Source organism: Lagopus muta, chromosome 11, assembly GCF_023343835.1.
Source record: "Lagopus muta isolate bLagMut1 chromosome 11, bLagMut1 primary, whole genome shotgun sequence".
In the NCBI taxonomy this organism is placed as follows: Eukaryota; Metazoa; Chordata; class Aves; order Galliformes; family Phasianidae; genus Lagopus; species Lagopus muta.
In genome coordinates, this window is record NC_064443.1 from 5133638 (window position 1) to 5150576 (window position 16939).

General features: G+C 42.3%; 2 protein-coding genes across 15 annotated transcripts in view; one reads left to right on the forward strand and one right to left on the reverse strand.

The window, feature by feature from the left end:
* Window positions 1-2470, reverse strand: part of EFCC1 (EF-hand and coiled-coil domain containing 1) — a 48576-nt gene extending 46106 nt beyond the window's left edge. For all 4 annotated transcript variants that reach the window (XM_048957722.1, XM_048957724.1, XM_048957721.1 and 1 more), the window contains exons 1-2: window positions 1741-2470; window positions 70-476 (exon numbers count right to left, since the gene is read on the reverse strand). In XM_048957722.1, coding sequence (XP_048813679.1) covers window positions 70-476; window positions 1741-2409 — 1076 coding nt within the window. In that variant the 5' untranslated portion in view covers window positions 2410-2470. The remainder of the gene's footprint in view (window positions 1-69; window positions 477-1740) is intronic.
* The window catches only part of CFAP92 (cilia and flagella associated protein 92 (putative)), a 65851-nt gene that overhangs the window by 33375 nt on the left and 15537 nt on the right, over window positions 1-16939 (forward strand). For 4 of the 11 annotated variants that reach the window (XR_007379351.1, XM_048957713.1, XM_048957714.1 and 1 more), the window contains exons 1-7: window positions 6721-7558; window positions 8233-8414; window positions 10158-10362; window positions 11630-11761; window positions 13989-14070; window positions 15038-15183; window positions 16557-16646. Coding sequence is in view for 10 of the 11 variants with exons in the window: in XM_048957713.1 (XP_048813670.1) it covers window positions 7393-7558; window positions 8233-8414; window positions 10158-10362; window positions 11630-11761; window positions 13989-14070; window positions 15038-15183; window positions 16557-16646 (1003 nt within the window). In the remaining variant the exon portion in view is untranslated. Of the gene's footprint in view, window positions 1-5008; window positions 5086-6099; window positions 6170-6720; window positions 7559-8232; window positions 8415-10157; window positions 10363-11629; window positions 11762-13988; window positions 14071-15037; window positions 15184-16556; window positions 16647-16939 lie in introns of those variants that run through there. The other 7 variants (XM_048957717.1, XM_048957712.1, XM_048957715.1 and 4 more) reach the window with 4 other exon arrangements.

The following is a 16939-nucleotide window of genomic DNA, read 5'->3' on the forward strand; positions in this document are numbered from 1 at the left end:
GATTTTCAAGTTAAATTGTGTTTACATACTGTGAATATATAGCCACTTTTTTGACAGACTCAAACTTACCTATAGTGCTGCAGTTCAGATTCTAGCTGCTGAATGTAAACTTGCAAACGTGGCACTTCGTTAGCTTTCACTTCTAGCTCCTTCACTTTGCCAAGACTGTTACGGACTGCCTGTCTCGCCTCTTCCACCTTTTTCCTCATTTCTGCTTGTTCCCTCTTCAGGTTACGGTTGCAGTCTTCCAGACTGACCAGTGCTTCCTGAGAGCTCTTCAGCTCTCGTTCTAGTTCTTGATTGAATCTAATTGCTTCTTCGATTTGCCCATCCCTGGAGCTCCGGATGAGTTCTACTTCTTTCAGGACACTCTGAAGGCACTTGGTCTGGGAGTGGTTCTGTGTTAACAGTTTCTTACTCCCTATAAAACAGGTTCCCTCTTCCTTATGGTTAGCGTGGCTTTTCCGCAGTCCTACCTATGTTGAACAGGAGCATAAAACAGGGACAAATTTATGTATTTTAAAACAACTGCCATTTTAATCAAGACTGAAAGTGGCTTGATTGGTCTTTGTTTGTTTTCTTCAATAACATATAGGTGATCAGTGAGTAACAAACTGCCTATCTTTGCACAATACAGAGACAAGGAAACAATCTCTGGAAGAAAGATTTAAAATATGTATCTACAAATTTAATTTTTGAATGATGCAAGAGGAAAATTATTTTTTGCAGCAGTTTCTATGTAGCTTTAATGTCACCACGTTGGTGTGTGCTCAAAAGGCAAGTATTCTGGAAAAAAGTTTCTTTTTTTTTTTTTTTTTAAGCTGTGCTCAGCAGAAGCAGACCAAGAGCAGCTAGTGGTTCTGGAGCCCTCTCTCACCTTTGTGCTCCTGATTCCTCCTGGGACCTCTGACTAGTGACTTCATTTGTGTCCCTGTGCATTGCAGGGCAGTTGAACTACATGACCTTTAAAGAAGGTCCCTTCCAGCTCAAATTATTCTATGATTCTATGATTCATGTCTGCCTCTGACTTCCCATTTGAAAACAGTAAAACTATCCTTTGCCTCTGTACTGGACGCTATGAAGGTGGCCAGCCAGCTAATGCCAAGTGGCAGATATGGAGCAGCATTCCATGGCTGCTGTGATAGTATTAAATCCATCCTGATTTGAGTCACCAGGAATGGGAAACAGCCCGTGAGTGCTCTGTCTATTCTGTGCTATTTCACGCCAGAGTAATTTAACTGCTGTTAAGTATGTGCTCGTTTCACTCAAGCCAGTACAGCAGGAACAGGCCACAACTTCTGGGGCCCTGCACAGGAGCCAGGGGCTGTTCATCAGTCCCCAGCAGAACTGGTTCCAGCCCTGGGCTCTGATGTCCATGCTCTGAAGAAAATACACTTCTAATGTTTCCGAGTTCAAGCATTTATGAACAAGTAACTGCTTATGCAGGTATAAAGCTCCCAAAGCTGCTTCTATGAGTTATAAAACAGCGATGTGTAAATGTTATTGAGCTGGCTGGCTGCTGCGCAACTGGAAAAAGCAGCATTATGCATACAGCTTCGTTAAACCCGTCTGCAATTTTAGCACGACGGTTTGCAGAGCGTCGCCTATGTGTAACGCTGCCACAGCTGTGAGCCTACAGCATTTCTGCCCGAAGAGCCAAGGGGGAGCGCAAACGAAGCTTCGCTCCGAGTCGCCGGGGCGGCAGCAGCCCGGGGCCGCCGCAGGGCTTCGCACCCTCACCTGCAGCGCCAGGCAGCGCGCGTCGCTGCTCTGCAGGGCGGCCCGCATGTCCTCCACCAGCTCCCGCAGGCTGCCGTTCTCCTCCTCCAGCTTGGCGATGCGGTCCTCGGCCCGCTCCAGAGCCACGATCTCCTCGTAGCACTCCGGCGAGCACGGCCCGGCCGCCCGCCGTTCCGCCGCCTCCCCGCCGCGCCGCCCCGAGCCCGGCCCGGCCGCGTCCCGCCGGCGGCGGCGGCGGGGGCTGCGCAGGCGGATCTGCGTCTCGATGTGCTCGCTCTCGCGGCCCAGCGGCAGGCGCGGCACGGCGCTGCCCGCCTTGGTGCTGAAGTAGCCGCACAGCCGCGCGTGGAACTGGCGGAAGGTGAGCTCGGCCGACAGGCCGTCCCACAGCGCCGCGCACTCCTCGGGGTCGGCCGCCGCCTCCGCCGCCTCCTCCAGCCCCAGCACCTGGCACAGCGTGCGGAAGTCCTCGCCGGGGATCCTGCCCTCCCCGGCGCAGTCCAGGTGGTGGAAGATCTCCTGCAGGTACTGGTCCAGCCCGGTGGCCAGCACGACGATCTCGTTCTCCACGCCGCGGTCCAGCCCGTAGTGGTAAGCCAGGGCGCTGACCAGCCACTGCGTGCGCCGGGCCGGCCGCCCGTACGGGTCCCAGCCCTCAGGCGGCTCCATCGCGCCCGCCGACCATCCTGCCCGGCCGCGGCCCCGCCGGCAGCTGTGGCGGCTGCGCCCCGCCCCGCCCCGCCCCGCTCCGCCCGTGCCCTGGGAGCTCTGAAACTGCTTGCACGTCCCGCCGTTGGATGAGAACAGTGATCCACTTTCACGGACTGAATAATCGAGAAAAAGCATCTTTTACAAGAAAGTCTGTTAACTGTCCTCTACAAAAGATCCTATTTTTCATCATTTAACTTGGTAGACTGGCAGCATACAAAGTTGTTTCTATGAAGAAACAACTTTGGTTTTTATGTTGCAAGACCCAGAGTTCCTCCCAGGGAAGTCAGTGTTCCACAGAATCAGGCTTCCTGTGTCCAAGGGCTGAGTTCTATCCACCAATGATCTTCTGTGTGTTTATGATTCAAAACAGTAGTGTGGCCTTTGATTTTACAGTAGTTAGGAATCTAATGTTCAGTTTATGGATTCACTTCTGGTTTTGTTTGTTTTTGTTCTGGGTATTCTTGTATCTTTAAAGATACAAAGACATTGTCCCCTTGTTGGAATTGATATATGATTAGTAACTTAGGTTTTTGATTGGTGTGAGGAGTGACTGGATGAACTGATAAGTTTTTTCATGTTTAACATATACGTACATATTCATTTTCAGTAGCATAGATATGTATGCCTAGAAAGCTTTTTCTTAGTTTGATAACTATTTTATCACTATTTAAGGTCCACCAAATGTTCAGTGCTGGAAAGAAAGAGACAGGAAAGACAGAACGTAAACTGTGAATGCTTTTAGCAGATATTATGGAAATCCACATCTGTTATCCATACACAACAAATGGGCTGATCCCAAACACCACCTAAAGCATAAAGGCCCTGGAGCAAGACAACGCCGTAATTTAAGCTTGTTTTGGCCTAGCTAGTTTCAATTGTAAAAATATTTATCAGGTTGAAATAATTGCTTTAAAGTCTGACAGACTCCCTACAAAGCTATAAACATGTCAGCATAAATTTTCCTTCAGCATCAGTTGCCAGTTGGGTTTCTTGGTGGTATCTCTGGGTAGAGGAGAGGCATTGTTAGCAACACTGGGGAACATTTGGGCCTTAATTGAATTTCCCATTGCCCATCTGCTATTCTTCTGTTTCAAAAGAACGAAGGGTGTAAATGGCACAATGAATCTTTGGCTTTCTGTTTTACCACTGCATCAGCAAAATGAGCTTGTTAGAATGATGCCAACAGAGTTTCACCTCTGAAAGCAAGCAGATATTAGATAATAGCAAAAAACCCCAAGCATTTGGTCTTTGTATCTTATTTGCTTTTTCAAGAAACAATCTGATGCTGGACACTTTTGTTTTGCATCATGTTTTTGAAAAGAAAAAACTAACAGTCAAAGCCAATAATTTAAACACTAGGCAGCTGGGCCAGAGAAATGCCCTTCCTGTAACCAGGGGTTTGGATTCAGTAGAACTGAACTTTCTTTTTGCAACTTTTTTAAAGTAAATAAGCAAACCAGTAAACAACAGCAACAAGAAAACAAAACAAAACAAAACAAAACAAAACAAATGGACAACAAAAAAAGCCAACTACAACATAAAACAACAGCATGAATTCCTACACAGCCTTTTTTCCAGTGCACCATTACTGATACCAGTCATACAGAAAAGCTTACTCTAAGTGTAATGACAGCTGCTGTATTTGCTGCTGACTTCAGCAAGACTCAGGTTTTACCCAAGCCTGGCAAGGTTTGCTTGATCCCCCGCTTATTCTCTGAACTTGCCCTGATGTCAACATTTTACCCAGTGCTCAAGGACTTTCTGTTTCTAGTTCTGATTGCGCACTTCAGCATGATAGGATGTGAAAAGAGTCCTAACTGCAGATAAGAGCTGATGGCAAAGCATGGTTTGGGTGGAGTGACTGTTTCTGCAGCGTTGTGATAGTAGCTGAAAATTAGAAGTATATTAAAACACTGTGTTTGGAATTAATTAACTGGAGATTTTTACTTTAAGAGATTTATAGGTGCCACAATCAGATTTAAGTCTGCCGACATCATTGATGAAAAGCTGTTTTAAATTGTATGAGGTAACAGTGGGATTAGGAAAGGCATATAAACTGTGTTTACAGAGAAAAATGTTTTGCACTTAATTTAACTGTGCTCATGCTTCATTTCACAGTTTATATATGCGGTGGGGCCAGGGATCAGCTCAGTTTGCTTTTGTGTCTCATGCCCCAGGGTATCAGTAAGCCCAGCACTTGTGTGGGCTGTCATTGAGTCGTGCTGCACACAGCCAGAACTGTTTGGCCATGAAAGGCACTCATCTTGCAGCAAAAATCTCTTCATTACTGTAAAAGTTATTTTCTGTTGTCCAGAGTTCCTCCTGACAAGAAGAAAAGTGAAAATTTAGTGCTTTTTCTGACCTATTCTAACAAAGTCATACTGTGATGCTATAGATCATTTTTTAATTGTTTGGTGCTTATGAAACAGTTGTTTTTACAAGGAACTTCAGAGATGAGCTAAAATAATATTAGTGATGTGATGTTGTTCTTGGCATGTTCTTTCAATTTCTTCTAATTCCTAAAATCTTAGGCGTTGTCATCTCTTTTGTTTTGCAGTGTATTTGGAACAGCCCTGTGTGCACAACACAGTAAGAGAAAGAAGGGAAACATAATGGAATGTCCCTATCTGTCATGTAAGTCTGTTCCTGCTTGCAGATTTTTTTCATTTAATACAAGTGTGAGTAATTCTAACCTGTGTAATAAGGTGTTCTGTATGTTCAGCTACATGGAAACAGGAAGGAGTGTCACTAATTTAGGGAACCTCAGTGAGCTTCTGAACATAAGAAAACTGTATATACAACAAATGGGGAAGAAGTTTGAAGACTCTTGTGTGGAGCTCATTGGAAACCACTGAGGTTAATGAAAGATCTTAGGTACCTGCAGTTTGCTTTTTTGTCCTGAGATAATACCATTGCTAATTACATTCTGGTCACTCTCTTGCTGTAATTCACTTGGAGGAAGAAACAACATTACGTAGTCTACAGAGGAAACAGCTGCAGCTCTCTGAACAACCAGATGTGTTGTTTGACATTTCTTAGCTATTCAGCATCTGGAGCAGTTTTAAGGATCTTCTACATTAATTAAAGAAAAAGAAGTCTGCTGCTTTCAACTTTTATTCAGTGGTATTCATGAGATGGTTCTATTTTATTTCAGAGTAAATGGAGGGGGAAAATCACAATAATTTCCTATAGCATGACTGAGACCAGAGCATGGCTCACGGTGCTGAAGCACTGCTGGCTTTGTGCTCCTGCAGCTAGTGAGTCGGTCTGCAGTTCTCGTGGAGGCTGCAGGTAACAGAGACGTGATCTGAGCCTCTGCCACGAGGTTGTGAGTCCTGTTCAGAGTATGTATCTAAATTACTTCAGAAAAGTATTTTCCTCCTAAAACGGCTGCAAAATGGCTCTGAGGACTGGAATGGAAGGCTGGTATCTAGGAATTGGACTTTGATCTAGAATAGGTGTGAAAGGAGAACCAAACTTATTTTAAGAGTTGGATCCTGTAGCAGAAAAGCGAAGTCACAGCATGAAACAGTGATGGAGCCCCTGATGGGAAGGCAGGGCTAATCCAGGGGAGCTCAGGTGCATACAATACAATGCACCTGAGTGACCAGGAGGGGTGAGCCAGGATCCACCTCTTCCTCATTTAAGGGTTGGCAGTGGAGGCAAGAGGCAAGAAGTATCTCACTTGACATTCCTACCTACCTGTGGCCTTCTAAAGGTAAGCAGATTCTTTTCTTTCTTTCTCTGGCTGTTGCATTTGGGCTTATCTTTGCTTATTGCTTCTTAGGACTTTGCTATACCACTATTGTTGATGTGCTTTCTGTTGCAGTATAGTTCTTTTTTGTGGGTGTGTCTTTTGTTATTTTCAGTTCTGTATGAAAAAATCAGGTGCTGCTGTTGGATCTGTCTGAAAGAGATTGGCAAAAACCCGTGTGTGGAGGCAGTGGCAGGTACAGGAATGGTGTACAGTAATCCATACACTCTTTCTTTCCCATGGAATGCTCCCCAAAACATTGAAGATCTTGTCTGTTAGGAAGGTGTTCCATTACAATTATGTTTTATTGCCTTAGCATTTTAGTTTCTGCCCTGCTGCTGCTTCTCAGGCATCAGCTCAACAATCAGGCAATCAGGTGTGGGATGTGGTCGTGTGGAAAAACACAGAATAGGGATCTGTGAGTTGAATTGCTTCCTTTTTTTTTTTTTTTTTTTTGGCTTGTTTGTATGAAATACTGCCAAATGACCTTAAACATTGAGCAGCCCATCTCAAAAACGGGGCGTTGTGGTTTGTGGAGGAAGCCCAGATGTCCAGTTTGGAGTTGGTTTGTAACTGTTAAGCTGACCCGTAGTGGTTTTGCTGCTCTGAGCAACACCTGGGGGTTGGTTGGCTGTGCTGTGCTGTGGGCGAGCTGAGAGCAGCTCAGCGCCAAACCTCGCCTGCTGGGTTCCTGCTTCAGAGCTCGCCCTGCTTTTCCTGCGACAGTAGCACGGGGTTAAATACATCTCTAATCGTATCTCTCAGGTTTGTCCGTATTTCAGAGCCCGTGCGATGGTTACGCTCCTCACATTAGCAGGAAGCAAACACGCGTCTTAGTGATCTGCTAACGCCAGCGGCTGCTCTCACACCTCGCGCTGCAAACAGCAGCGATCGCCCGGGGCTGAGCGCGGTGGACCGGAGCCCTGCGAAGCAGGCCCGGCCGTTCTGCAGGCGAGGCGGGGCGGCTCCTGGCGACGAAGCGCCGCTCGGACCCAAGCCGCGGTAACGAGGCGACGGCCGAAGCGCGCCGCCCGTCCTCCTCCGCCCTCAGCGGGGGCGGCTCGCAGGCAGGTGCCGGCAGGACGAGGGAGCGAGGGCTGCGGACTGCCCGCTGTGAACCGGCTGCCTGGCCGCGCAACGGCGGAGCAGGAGCGTAAGGATTAGAGAAGTGAGCGGGTGAGGAGGAGATGGAGGAGGGCGGTGGAGAGGAGTTGGCGGAGCTGGGCGCTGGGAGCAGCTGCGCGAGCTCGGAGCGGGGCAGCAGCCCGGCGGGAGGCGCGAGGCAGCCCAGCGGCACCCGGCACGTGCCGTGCGTGCTCACCGTATCGCTCGCTATCCCTGCCTTGGCCGCCAGTAAGTACTTGGCCCAGTGAACCCTTTATTTATTGCTCTATAAACTCGTCTTCAGTGGTTTAAGGAGGTAGTGTTAGAAAAGGTGCTAGCTGATTTGGAATTTTCTGGGTAGGTTGTTAAGGAGACTGTGTGATCTGGGATCATTGCAACCGGTGCCTGAAAATGTCTCAGCAGCCTGTTACTCAAGTGTTAGCTGTTATTTATCAGTCACTGTCTAATGGTGAAAATAAAGATGTTTTTGACACATGTGCTCAGTTTAGGTAGTTAAGGGTAGGAGTGTCATGTTAGCTGAAGGGAGCAGCTTTTCAGATGAGGCATGGATCTCCTGCAGCATGGAGGTTTTGGGTTTTTCCTCTGGGCAGCTCTGCTTTATGCCTGTTGTCTGGGTGGCAGGACGCATGTGCTTTGGGAGCTGCAGGCATGGGGTCATGCTTCAGGGTGGAAGGAGCAGTTCCTGGCGTTTTGTGGGCCCTTATGGCAGTTAAACCCAAATAAGGGCTGCGTGGTTGGTTGAGCTCTGGGATAAGGGTTTCGTGTTCTGCAGCTGTGGTCATCATTTTTCTGTTGTCACTTTTTAACTCCTGTTGCTATTTAATCAATGCACAGTGTTTCCCATGAAACTATCATGTTTGATCACACTTGACGCTTCTGGATGATTCTCATATTTTCTCCAGAGCAAAAGCAGATGACAACCAGTCCTAATAGGCGAGGAAAGGGAGCTCCAACTGATGAACTAAGAACGAAGCGTTGCTATCACATTGAGTACTTCCTTTTACCAGATGATCTCGTGCCTAGAAAAATGGATTTGATGGTGTTTGGGACGGTAGCAAAGCTATTTGCAGAGTCTGATTCCAAGGTAAGGGATATGGTAAGACTGGGTAATCCCACGCATCATGCATGGGGTGCAGGAGGATGTTTTCCAGAGCGAATTGTTCTAGTTGTATGTTCCAACAACTGCTTAGCCCCTACTTGCACACATAGGTTTGGAAATAAGTATTGAGGATTAGAAATGTATGCTCCTAATCTACATCACCAGGTTTGTAATCAGAGGTTGTTGTCTTTTAGAGTGTTTTTATAATATTAATTATAAAATTACATTTGTGTAGATTATTGGAATTGTATGTTTGTACTTCAAAGGTAGTAATTTGAAAGCAAGTGCACATTCCATTAAAAGATGGGGAAAGAATGAGAATTATGCTTCTGATCTTTGTTGAGAGGAAGATAATTTTTTTTTTTCTTTTTTTTTAAGATACTTGAAGAATGTTGCAGATGTCTTGCTTAGACACATCTGGATAAACCCTTTGTGTTCAAATCCATCAATCTAAATGTTGGATGTGTTGTTCTGAATTCATTTTAGTTTGTTGAGAAATGATTTCAGCACTGACTTTTTAGAAATAATCTGAAAGAAGTGGGAGACTGTTGCTTTTAAAGTACTGTGTATCATTCTCAGCCTGTATCTGGATAATCCTAGTAAAGATAGCTTATGTGACTCGAGTTAATTCTGTTTACCTAAGTCACAGTGACCAATTATTCATTTGAAAGCTTGTTGCATTGTTCTCGTTAATATTAAGTAACAAAACTATAGCTGTCTTTTACCATATTTTCACTTTTTGGTGAAAATCCTGCAAGTAGGAAGAATTCAGAACTGGTGGTTCTGTTATTAGTCCGTTAATTCATATAGAGCTATAATTATGCCTCAAGTTACATAAGAAGAGAAGACTGAACTTAAGTCCAGATTTTTTTTTTATTCACAGACCTTTTAATGCAAAAGCACAGTTTTGTAGAACAACTTTCTGGAACAAGTTCAGTAATACCCTGTAGGAAAGAGTGAAACAATTAAATAAAAAGTATTTGCTGTTCAAAATCTCTTGTACTTTTGACTACCCAGTCTTTCTCCTCCCTTGCCTCTCATTGATCAGCAAAGAGAACAACCTAAGAATTCTGTACCATTCCTAGTACTGAAGGTATGATAGGTAACATGGTCACATCTTTCCCTTGCCAACTGTACCTGACTTTTAAGTATGTAGCATGTAAGCATACTTATGTAACAAGCCAAACAATAGTGTGGGTAGGCTACAGTGTAAATGAGCTTAGTCTGTAGCCTGTCTATACCACAAGAATAGGATGTGAACAATCTGTATAATGTACAGGTTGTTAGATGCACACATATAGGTTTACCATTCATAGTACAGTTATGTTAACTATGTAGCTAGTGTTGCTGAAAGATGAATGACTTGTAAAAGAGACATAGGAAATGCTGTTTAGTGTAGTGCTCATGTTTTCCTTTGTTAATACTTGTTTTTTTTTAAAGTGTCTGTTTTAGCTTTTGTAGTATTCCATTATGCTATTGGTGCTCAGTGTCTTGCTGAGCAATAGCATAATTGCTGGTCTTCATGTCAGACATTGGCTTGATAAGAATGGCTTGTCTGAATCCAGCAAAGTGTGCTAACACAACAAGGGGGTTCATGTAAGATGTAGCATGATTTGGAGACATAAGAAAGGCACGCTTTGAGAGTAGTAGTGATGGTGGTCAGCATGTGAATTTAACCACTTCTGTTCTGATGAAAGCCTTTATTGGAGTTCATCTTTGTTTTAACAGACTATTGTGCCATGGCTTGAAAATGACCAGATGTGGATCTCGTGGAACCATAATACAAATGTCAATGTCACTAATGAATTTCTAATAAAATTAAGAGATCATAAAATAACCTTAAAACTTTGGGACACCAAGGACAAGGTTTTCTCAGAAGCAAGGCTTAGTAAACCAGATGCTTCCTCAACAGAAAGAGATGCAGAGTCAGTTGGTAAGTCTAATGCAAACAGGTATGTTATCAAATGTATCTTGGAGCTGTGACTACACCTGTTACAAAGTTACTGATGAGATTATCTGATACTTGCCTGTCATTGCCATTAAAATAATTCTAGCTGTTTGTACTCTGAAGGCTTTAGTTTCTGAAAATTCTTAAGGTAGAGAAATGTAACTGGGACTGTCATCTGAACCTGTGTGAATTGAGGAGCTATTTTAGGCCATTGGATGCTAATAGTAGCAGTGAATATGCTCACTTTGTTTTTCTTTTTGTCCTGAGAAGATGTGGAACTTGTACAGCTGTGTTTTTATGCTGTGCATCTTTGTTTCATCTCTTCCTCTTGTTACTTCCCACAACTTTGTAACTTCAGTCTATGGCTAAGTTCTGGCTATGCTGAGTTGAAGGTCAGAGGTGTCAAAAACATCTTTCTGTTGTGCAACTCTGCTAATTTTTACTAGTCGATTTACTAGTTGAATTAATTTAATTAGAGGACAGAGACCTTGTTAGAGCTCTTATGGACATGTATGAAAAAATACATACCAGAGAGGCAACCATGAGATGAAGTGCACAGGAAATAGGGTATCCTTCATTCAGCAGATATGGAACTACTGTTAAATTAAGCACATTTGAATAGTACAGTTAATTTTATCAGTAGAATACTGTAACTGTTTTCTCTCTATGTATTAATGGATAGTTATTGGGTGATGCTACACGATCTCAAATGCCAATTAGTATGGCTTGGGTTTCTTTTTGATTGAACTAGTATTAATAAGTATTTGCTCAGACACGGTGGGCTTTGTGAAGAACTGAGCTTTGCATCTGTTTGTGTTTGTAAGATAGACTGAGCGTCTCAGTAGCTGTTGTTGAGGAATGGAAATTTGTCAGTAGTTCTTTCTCTTGTGAACAGCTGCTGTAAAGCTTAGCAACGGGGATTAAAAGCTTTCCTTCCTGAAACTGCACTGTTGCAGGCATCTGTGTGGAGAGGTCCTACTCACTTCACTGTCAGGGCTGTTTGCTTTGTGGGTAAGCCCAGTATTCTTTGAGCTCTCACAAGCCTCACCTGCCCCAATGTTTTCCTAAAGCATGCATTGTTGAGGAGACCATTTAATGCTGGATTCTTCAGCAGGCTTGTAGGTAATTCTGGTGCTTTTCATTCCCATATGCCATGGGAAAATAATTGCTCAAAACTTGAGTGGCCCAAACAGAACAAGCAGAAAAATCAGTGTATTTATTTATTTATTTATTTATTTCCTTCTCCTGGTAGGTGGAGTAAAACACACAGTACTGCTGCAAAGAAAATTGTTTGAAGGGAATCAGCCAGCACCCAGCTGTACAAGAATTAGAGAAGCAAAGGAATCCAAGGCACAGAAAAAGTCTTCAGCCCTTCCAGTCAAAGGTATAATATGACAACTAGAACTGGCTTGTGGGCTGAATGGGAGAGAAAAAGCATAACTGGCAACTTGAGTAATGAGCAAGCAGAGACATGGACTGAGGGAACAAGGTGCTGCAGGAAGGCTGAGGATATTACAGTTGGAGCAATTTTCTTATAGCTTTGATGTAGATCTCTTTTGTACCTCAATTCTAGCTGGCTCAAGGAAGGTTTTTAAGGAACACTAGAAAATAGTATTTTAGTTGTGCTGCTGCTTCATGTTTGGAGGTGATTGTATTAATGTCTAGAACTTTAGCCTGGACAAATTTCTGCATTCTTACTGTTTCTCAGTTGTTGGTAGCTATCTGTAGTCCAGTACAGGATGTTTTGTTTCCTTTGAACTGCTGGTGCAGGGTGAAGTATGAAATCTTATTCCTGACGTTGATGAGATCCTGATTTTATGGAATTTATGGTGTTGCCTTGTGACAGCTGAGAAATTGCTGCAGAGCTGCAGGAGGTTAAAAAAGGCGGTGTGGTGTTCAGCTGCAGCAGCACTCGTTAAGCCAAGAAGGGGAAAACTTCTCCATCTAGTGGCAGTGTTGTTTGTAGCCCCATGTTAAAAACTGCTGGTCTTGTCTGTATCGGTGCCTTACTGAGTCCATTGACTGGAGGGCTGCCCCTGAGATTTCTTTGCACCTGGGCACTGTTGAACTGTGCAGAGTGCTTTGCTGTCAACTCCAAAAGTGTGTGGTATCAAAGTACTTTTAACTTAGCTGTTTGTTTTCACCATTAAACAGTAAAACTACTTTCTCTCCCTTTGCTACACCTACAGTTTTTGTTAGATTTACAGATGAAATCTTGGGACTTGCCAAGTATTTAGATAGAATTCTCTAAAGGGAAGTGCAGTGAGGTACCAGGGATTCATGGCTTCCTCCTACCTTTAGTATCTGTTGCAACACTACATCTGTCCTTGTGGGGAACACTGAGTCACCAGTTTCGTATGATTTGTCTATAAAGTTGTTTTTAGTTTTTTTAACAATTTATGCCATGTGTCATCGAAATAGGAGCAGACAAATTGCCGGTGTAATGAGGCGGCAGAGTGCATCTGCATTTTGGTGGTAGTGCCATCTGGTGACAGGTCGAGAGAGGACTGATGGACCAAATGAGGTGTGATGGTCAGTACACTAGGAGGTAAAGGATGGGAACATAGCTTACAGTTCAGATGAATGGAAAAATGCCAGTGTTTGTCCTCAGTGCTCACCTGGTCTACATTAAGAAAGAAAGCAATGTTGTGAAGGTCTCCTAATGTTTTTTTCATTGACCTTAAAAAATCATGTGTGTTATTGGGTGTGCAATTACTGTGCTCTGTGAAACAGGTGAGTAGTAATAATTTCTCTGTCCTGTTTATACAGCTAGGTAAAAACCTAATATTCCATTGATCCATCGTTGCTTGGTGATAGTGGCAAATTTTATTCTTTATTGTGTCACACTTATTCAGCTAGTTAAGTGCAGATGTTTCTTGTCATTCATACCATGTTGATTTGCTCTGATCTTTCTGTGAGTAGGAGATATATTCTGTAATTAAGACTGATACATTGTGAGGCTAAATGTTGAGTAATTAACACGTAGGTCTGTGACTGTAAATTGTTTTTCTGTAATTAAATGACATCTGAAGCCAGTTAGTTATAGTATACCATACTTGTGGCATATATAAGCACTGATCAAGTATCAGAGCACTTCTATATATTGTGTAAGAGATCTGCACACTGGTCATGTCACTTTTTTTTTTTCTTCTCCCTGGTTTGCTAGAATAGCTATTGGAATAATTTGTTGGAATAAGGAAAAATAATGCATGACTTCTTATGGATGTGCATTAAGATAATGTTATCGGTACCTGCTAATGTACAGTTAGGATATTTGCTGGTAACAAAATATTATTTGGATACACTTCATTTTAATTACTTTTTAATTTCTAGTTTTGTTTTGAGTGATAATTACTGTGGGACTTGATTTTCTAGGCAATAAAGCTCGACATATCATATATTTGTTCTTGCATGATCTGTCAAAATGCCTCAAATTATTTTATATATTTTAAGCTTATTCAAACTCAGCCTTGGCACAAAGATGACAGTTAAACAGATTGTGGTTCTGGGTTACACATCAGCTTGTATTTGTGTGCTTTGCAGATGCACTTTCTTGGTCTTATGAGACTCATCAAAAGTAGACAAATTTAGAATTTGTTTTACTTTCACAGAAGAAACTGATCAGAGAGGACTAGGAACTTCAAGTTATAATGTACTACATCCTTCAGAGGCAGATGACTTCCTTACAGTAAGGTAAGTGTGCTACACTTCCATGGGAAAGTGTTCCTGTCCTAATAATACAGTTGAAGATGCATATTTTTTAGTATCTATGTTTCTTCTAAGCTTGTTGTAATTATACTCTGCTTTTGGAGATGGCTGACCGTTGCCATAACACTTTTTGCAGTCGTGCCTGCTGATCACAGGGCAGGACCGAAAACATTGTTGTCTAACAACTACCTTAAGAATTTTAGTGGTAAATTTCTAACAATCAATGTACAACTTTCTGAAATTGAAGATTCAAGACCTGAGAAGCTATAGCAGTTTTAAAAAATCAAAGTGTTTCTCGAGTTTTGTTCATGATGGAGAACTTTATTATGTCACTATTGCTCTTCCAAGCACCTAAGCATTTTCATTCTATCTGTATTAAGAATATTTCTTTCTACCTCATTGTTCGAAGGAAAATTATTATTGTTATGATCATTCCTTGTGGAGGGCTAGGGAGTTATCTGACAAGGAAGCTGTGCTTACTTTAAAAACACATCTGAGATTCAGAAAGTTACATTTCACCTGTTTTATTATTGGCAAAGTTTTGCTGATATTTTGAATGCCTGGAGAAGAGTCTTCTTTTCTAAAGAGTCGTTTTCCCTTGTCACTCACTTTATGTCAAAAGTATACATAAGGAAGTACAATCATCATGATCCAATATCTTCTATGCATTTGCAGTGTGCAGTGGGGAGATTTCCAGCAAATCCACCAAAAAATTCCATGCTATCTCCACAAACTCCACAGTATGATTTCCTTCACCAACTCCTAACATCTGGAGGTTGCTGTGTATTGTGATGGTTTCCAGGGCCTTTGTTGTGATTTTCTTTTATTGATGCAAATGAAGCATCCTTATCATTTTTATTTTAGTGGCTATATATGTAACTTCTAATTTACTTTTAAAACCACATGTAATTCTGTTTTAATTTTGATTGCTTGTTTGTGTCATATTTGCTAGAAGCAGATTTGAGGGTAAGGCCCAACTTCTGAAGCAGAAAGCAGTTGCTGCTCCTTTGCATAATACAACTTCAGAAGAAACTGGGAAAACAGCCAACGATGTGGGAATTCTGATGTGTCAAACAGACAAGACAGCTACCTCGAATGGTAAGCTCTGGATGGAATTATGGCATAGGGCTTATGAAAGCTAGATTTTAAAAGATAAGAGGTTCTGTTTGTGTATTATTTTTTAAAAAGAATTCAAGATTAGAGAAGTGTGTGTTACCAGACCTGCATTTTAGTCTTTGCTTTCCGTGTTTCTTCAGAAGCAAGTTATATCTCTTGTTTTCTTAGCCAGTAGAACAAAGCGGGGATGCTGATGGCTCTTTTCCACCACTTTAAGTGTTCCAGTGGTGAAATGATGGGTATTTGCAAGGGCTATGAGTGTGCAATAATAAATTTTGTAAAACGTTTAAAAATTAATGTTGTAGCTGAAACAACTGTTACAACTGTGAGACTACCAAGCTTGGTATTCCACATTGCTTGTGCTGCAGTTGCCACTAGAGGCCAGGTTTTCATCTGTGGTTTATAGTCCATATTTATTTCTAGTGCTTCTTCATGTTGTTAAATGAAGAAACACATCTCTACTGACAAATATTTTGCTCTCTCATCTGTAGCTTATGATTAACTAAGGTTCTATGAAAGATGATAACCACAGCAAGAATGAACACTACCATATATATTAAATCACCCATGTTGAATGTCATGCTTGTCTGACTGAAAAACTAGCATGGTGTCCCAGGGTTCCTGCTCACATTATCCCAATACACTTTATAAAAAGGACATTTGCTTATCAACAAGCATCACTGAGCATGAATGTTAACATTCAGTTGTAGTTCATTCAAATTGAGTGAATGCATCAATATTGTCAACCAAGTCCTTCCTTGACAACTATTTTGTGGTTGGGCAGAGTGTCTGAAGATGGGAGTTACATAAGTGGAGGCTGTGGCTAGTTCTGCTGGTATTGATTATGTAAAGATTGAATGTGGGTGAATGTGGGTGAAAGGAATGTAGGGAATAATCACTCACCATCTGAGTAAACTGTGGATACTGATTAGCTTGTCTTGGTGATATCCTTGGGATTTAGAGGAATGGCAGTACTCCTGTTTTGTGGGCACAAAGTTAAAAGATGGAGGTTTCTGGAAACAATAAATTACATGTTGATAAAAATTGTCACACATGCATCATAATACATATGTGAAAAGGAAGAATAACAAGATGGCAAATATAACTTTAATCTTGGTAATTCCATTAACTTTTAATGCCTACTGCTGTAAATTTTTTTTTTTTGAGATTTCATATACTAAAATACAGTGAACTGTGCAGAGGAGTTCTGAGCATATTGAAATACTAGCCCAAGTTGGTTTTAGAAAGAAGAATTGACATCTTTTTCTAAGGACATGTAACTCACTGCGTTCTGCCTATAGCAAACTTGAAATCGTTTCCTCCTTCCTTGGTCTAACCCTGCCTTCCATCAACAGGTAGAAAGGATCCTGGTGCTAAAAAGGACATGGGTACTACTAGGGCAAACATTGCTTTGCTGCAGTTGGATCTCATGCCTCTCCTTTCAGGTATTATTCTGTAAGGAAGAGGCAGGGAGGGAGCAGGATGTTAGATGTACTGTGTGGGTCTGCCTGGTGGATAACGAGCTGTTTAGTTCCAAGTTTGGGTTGTTTTTTTTAATCTGTTGAGAATGTGTTGGAAATAGGATGTCGGTCAGAAGAAAGTGGATTCGTTCGGAGGCTTTCTGACTGTAACTAGATTAACATCACGTTGTCCTGTTTTTGTGGGTAGTGACTTAAATCTTTCTGTGCTCATAGACAGAATTGCCAAGATGTCATAGAGGATGAAACTCAGCTGCTGA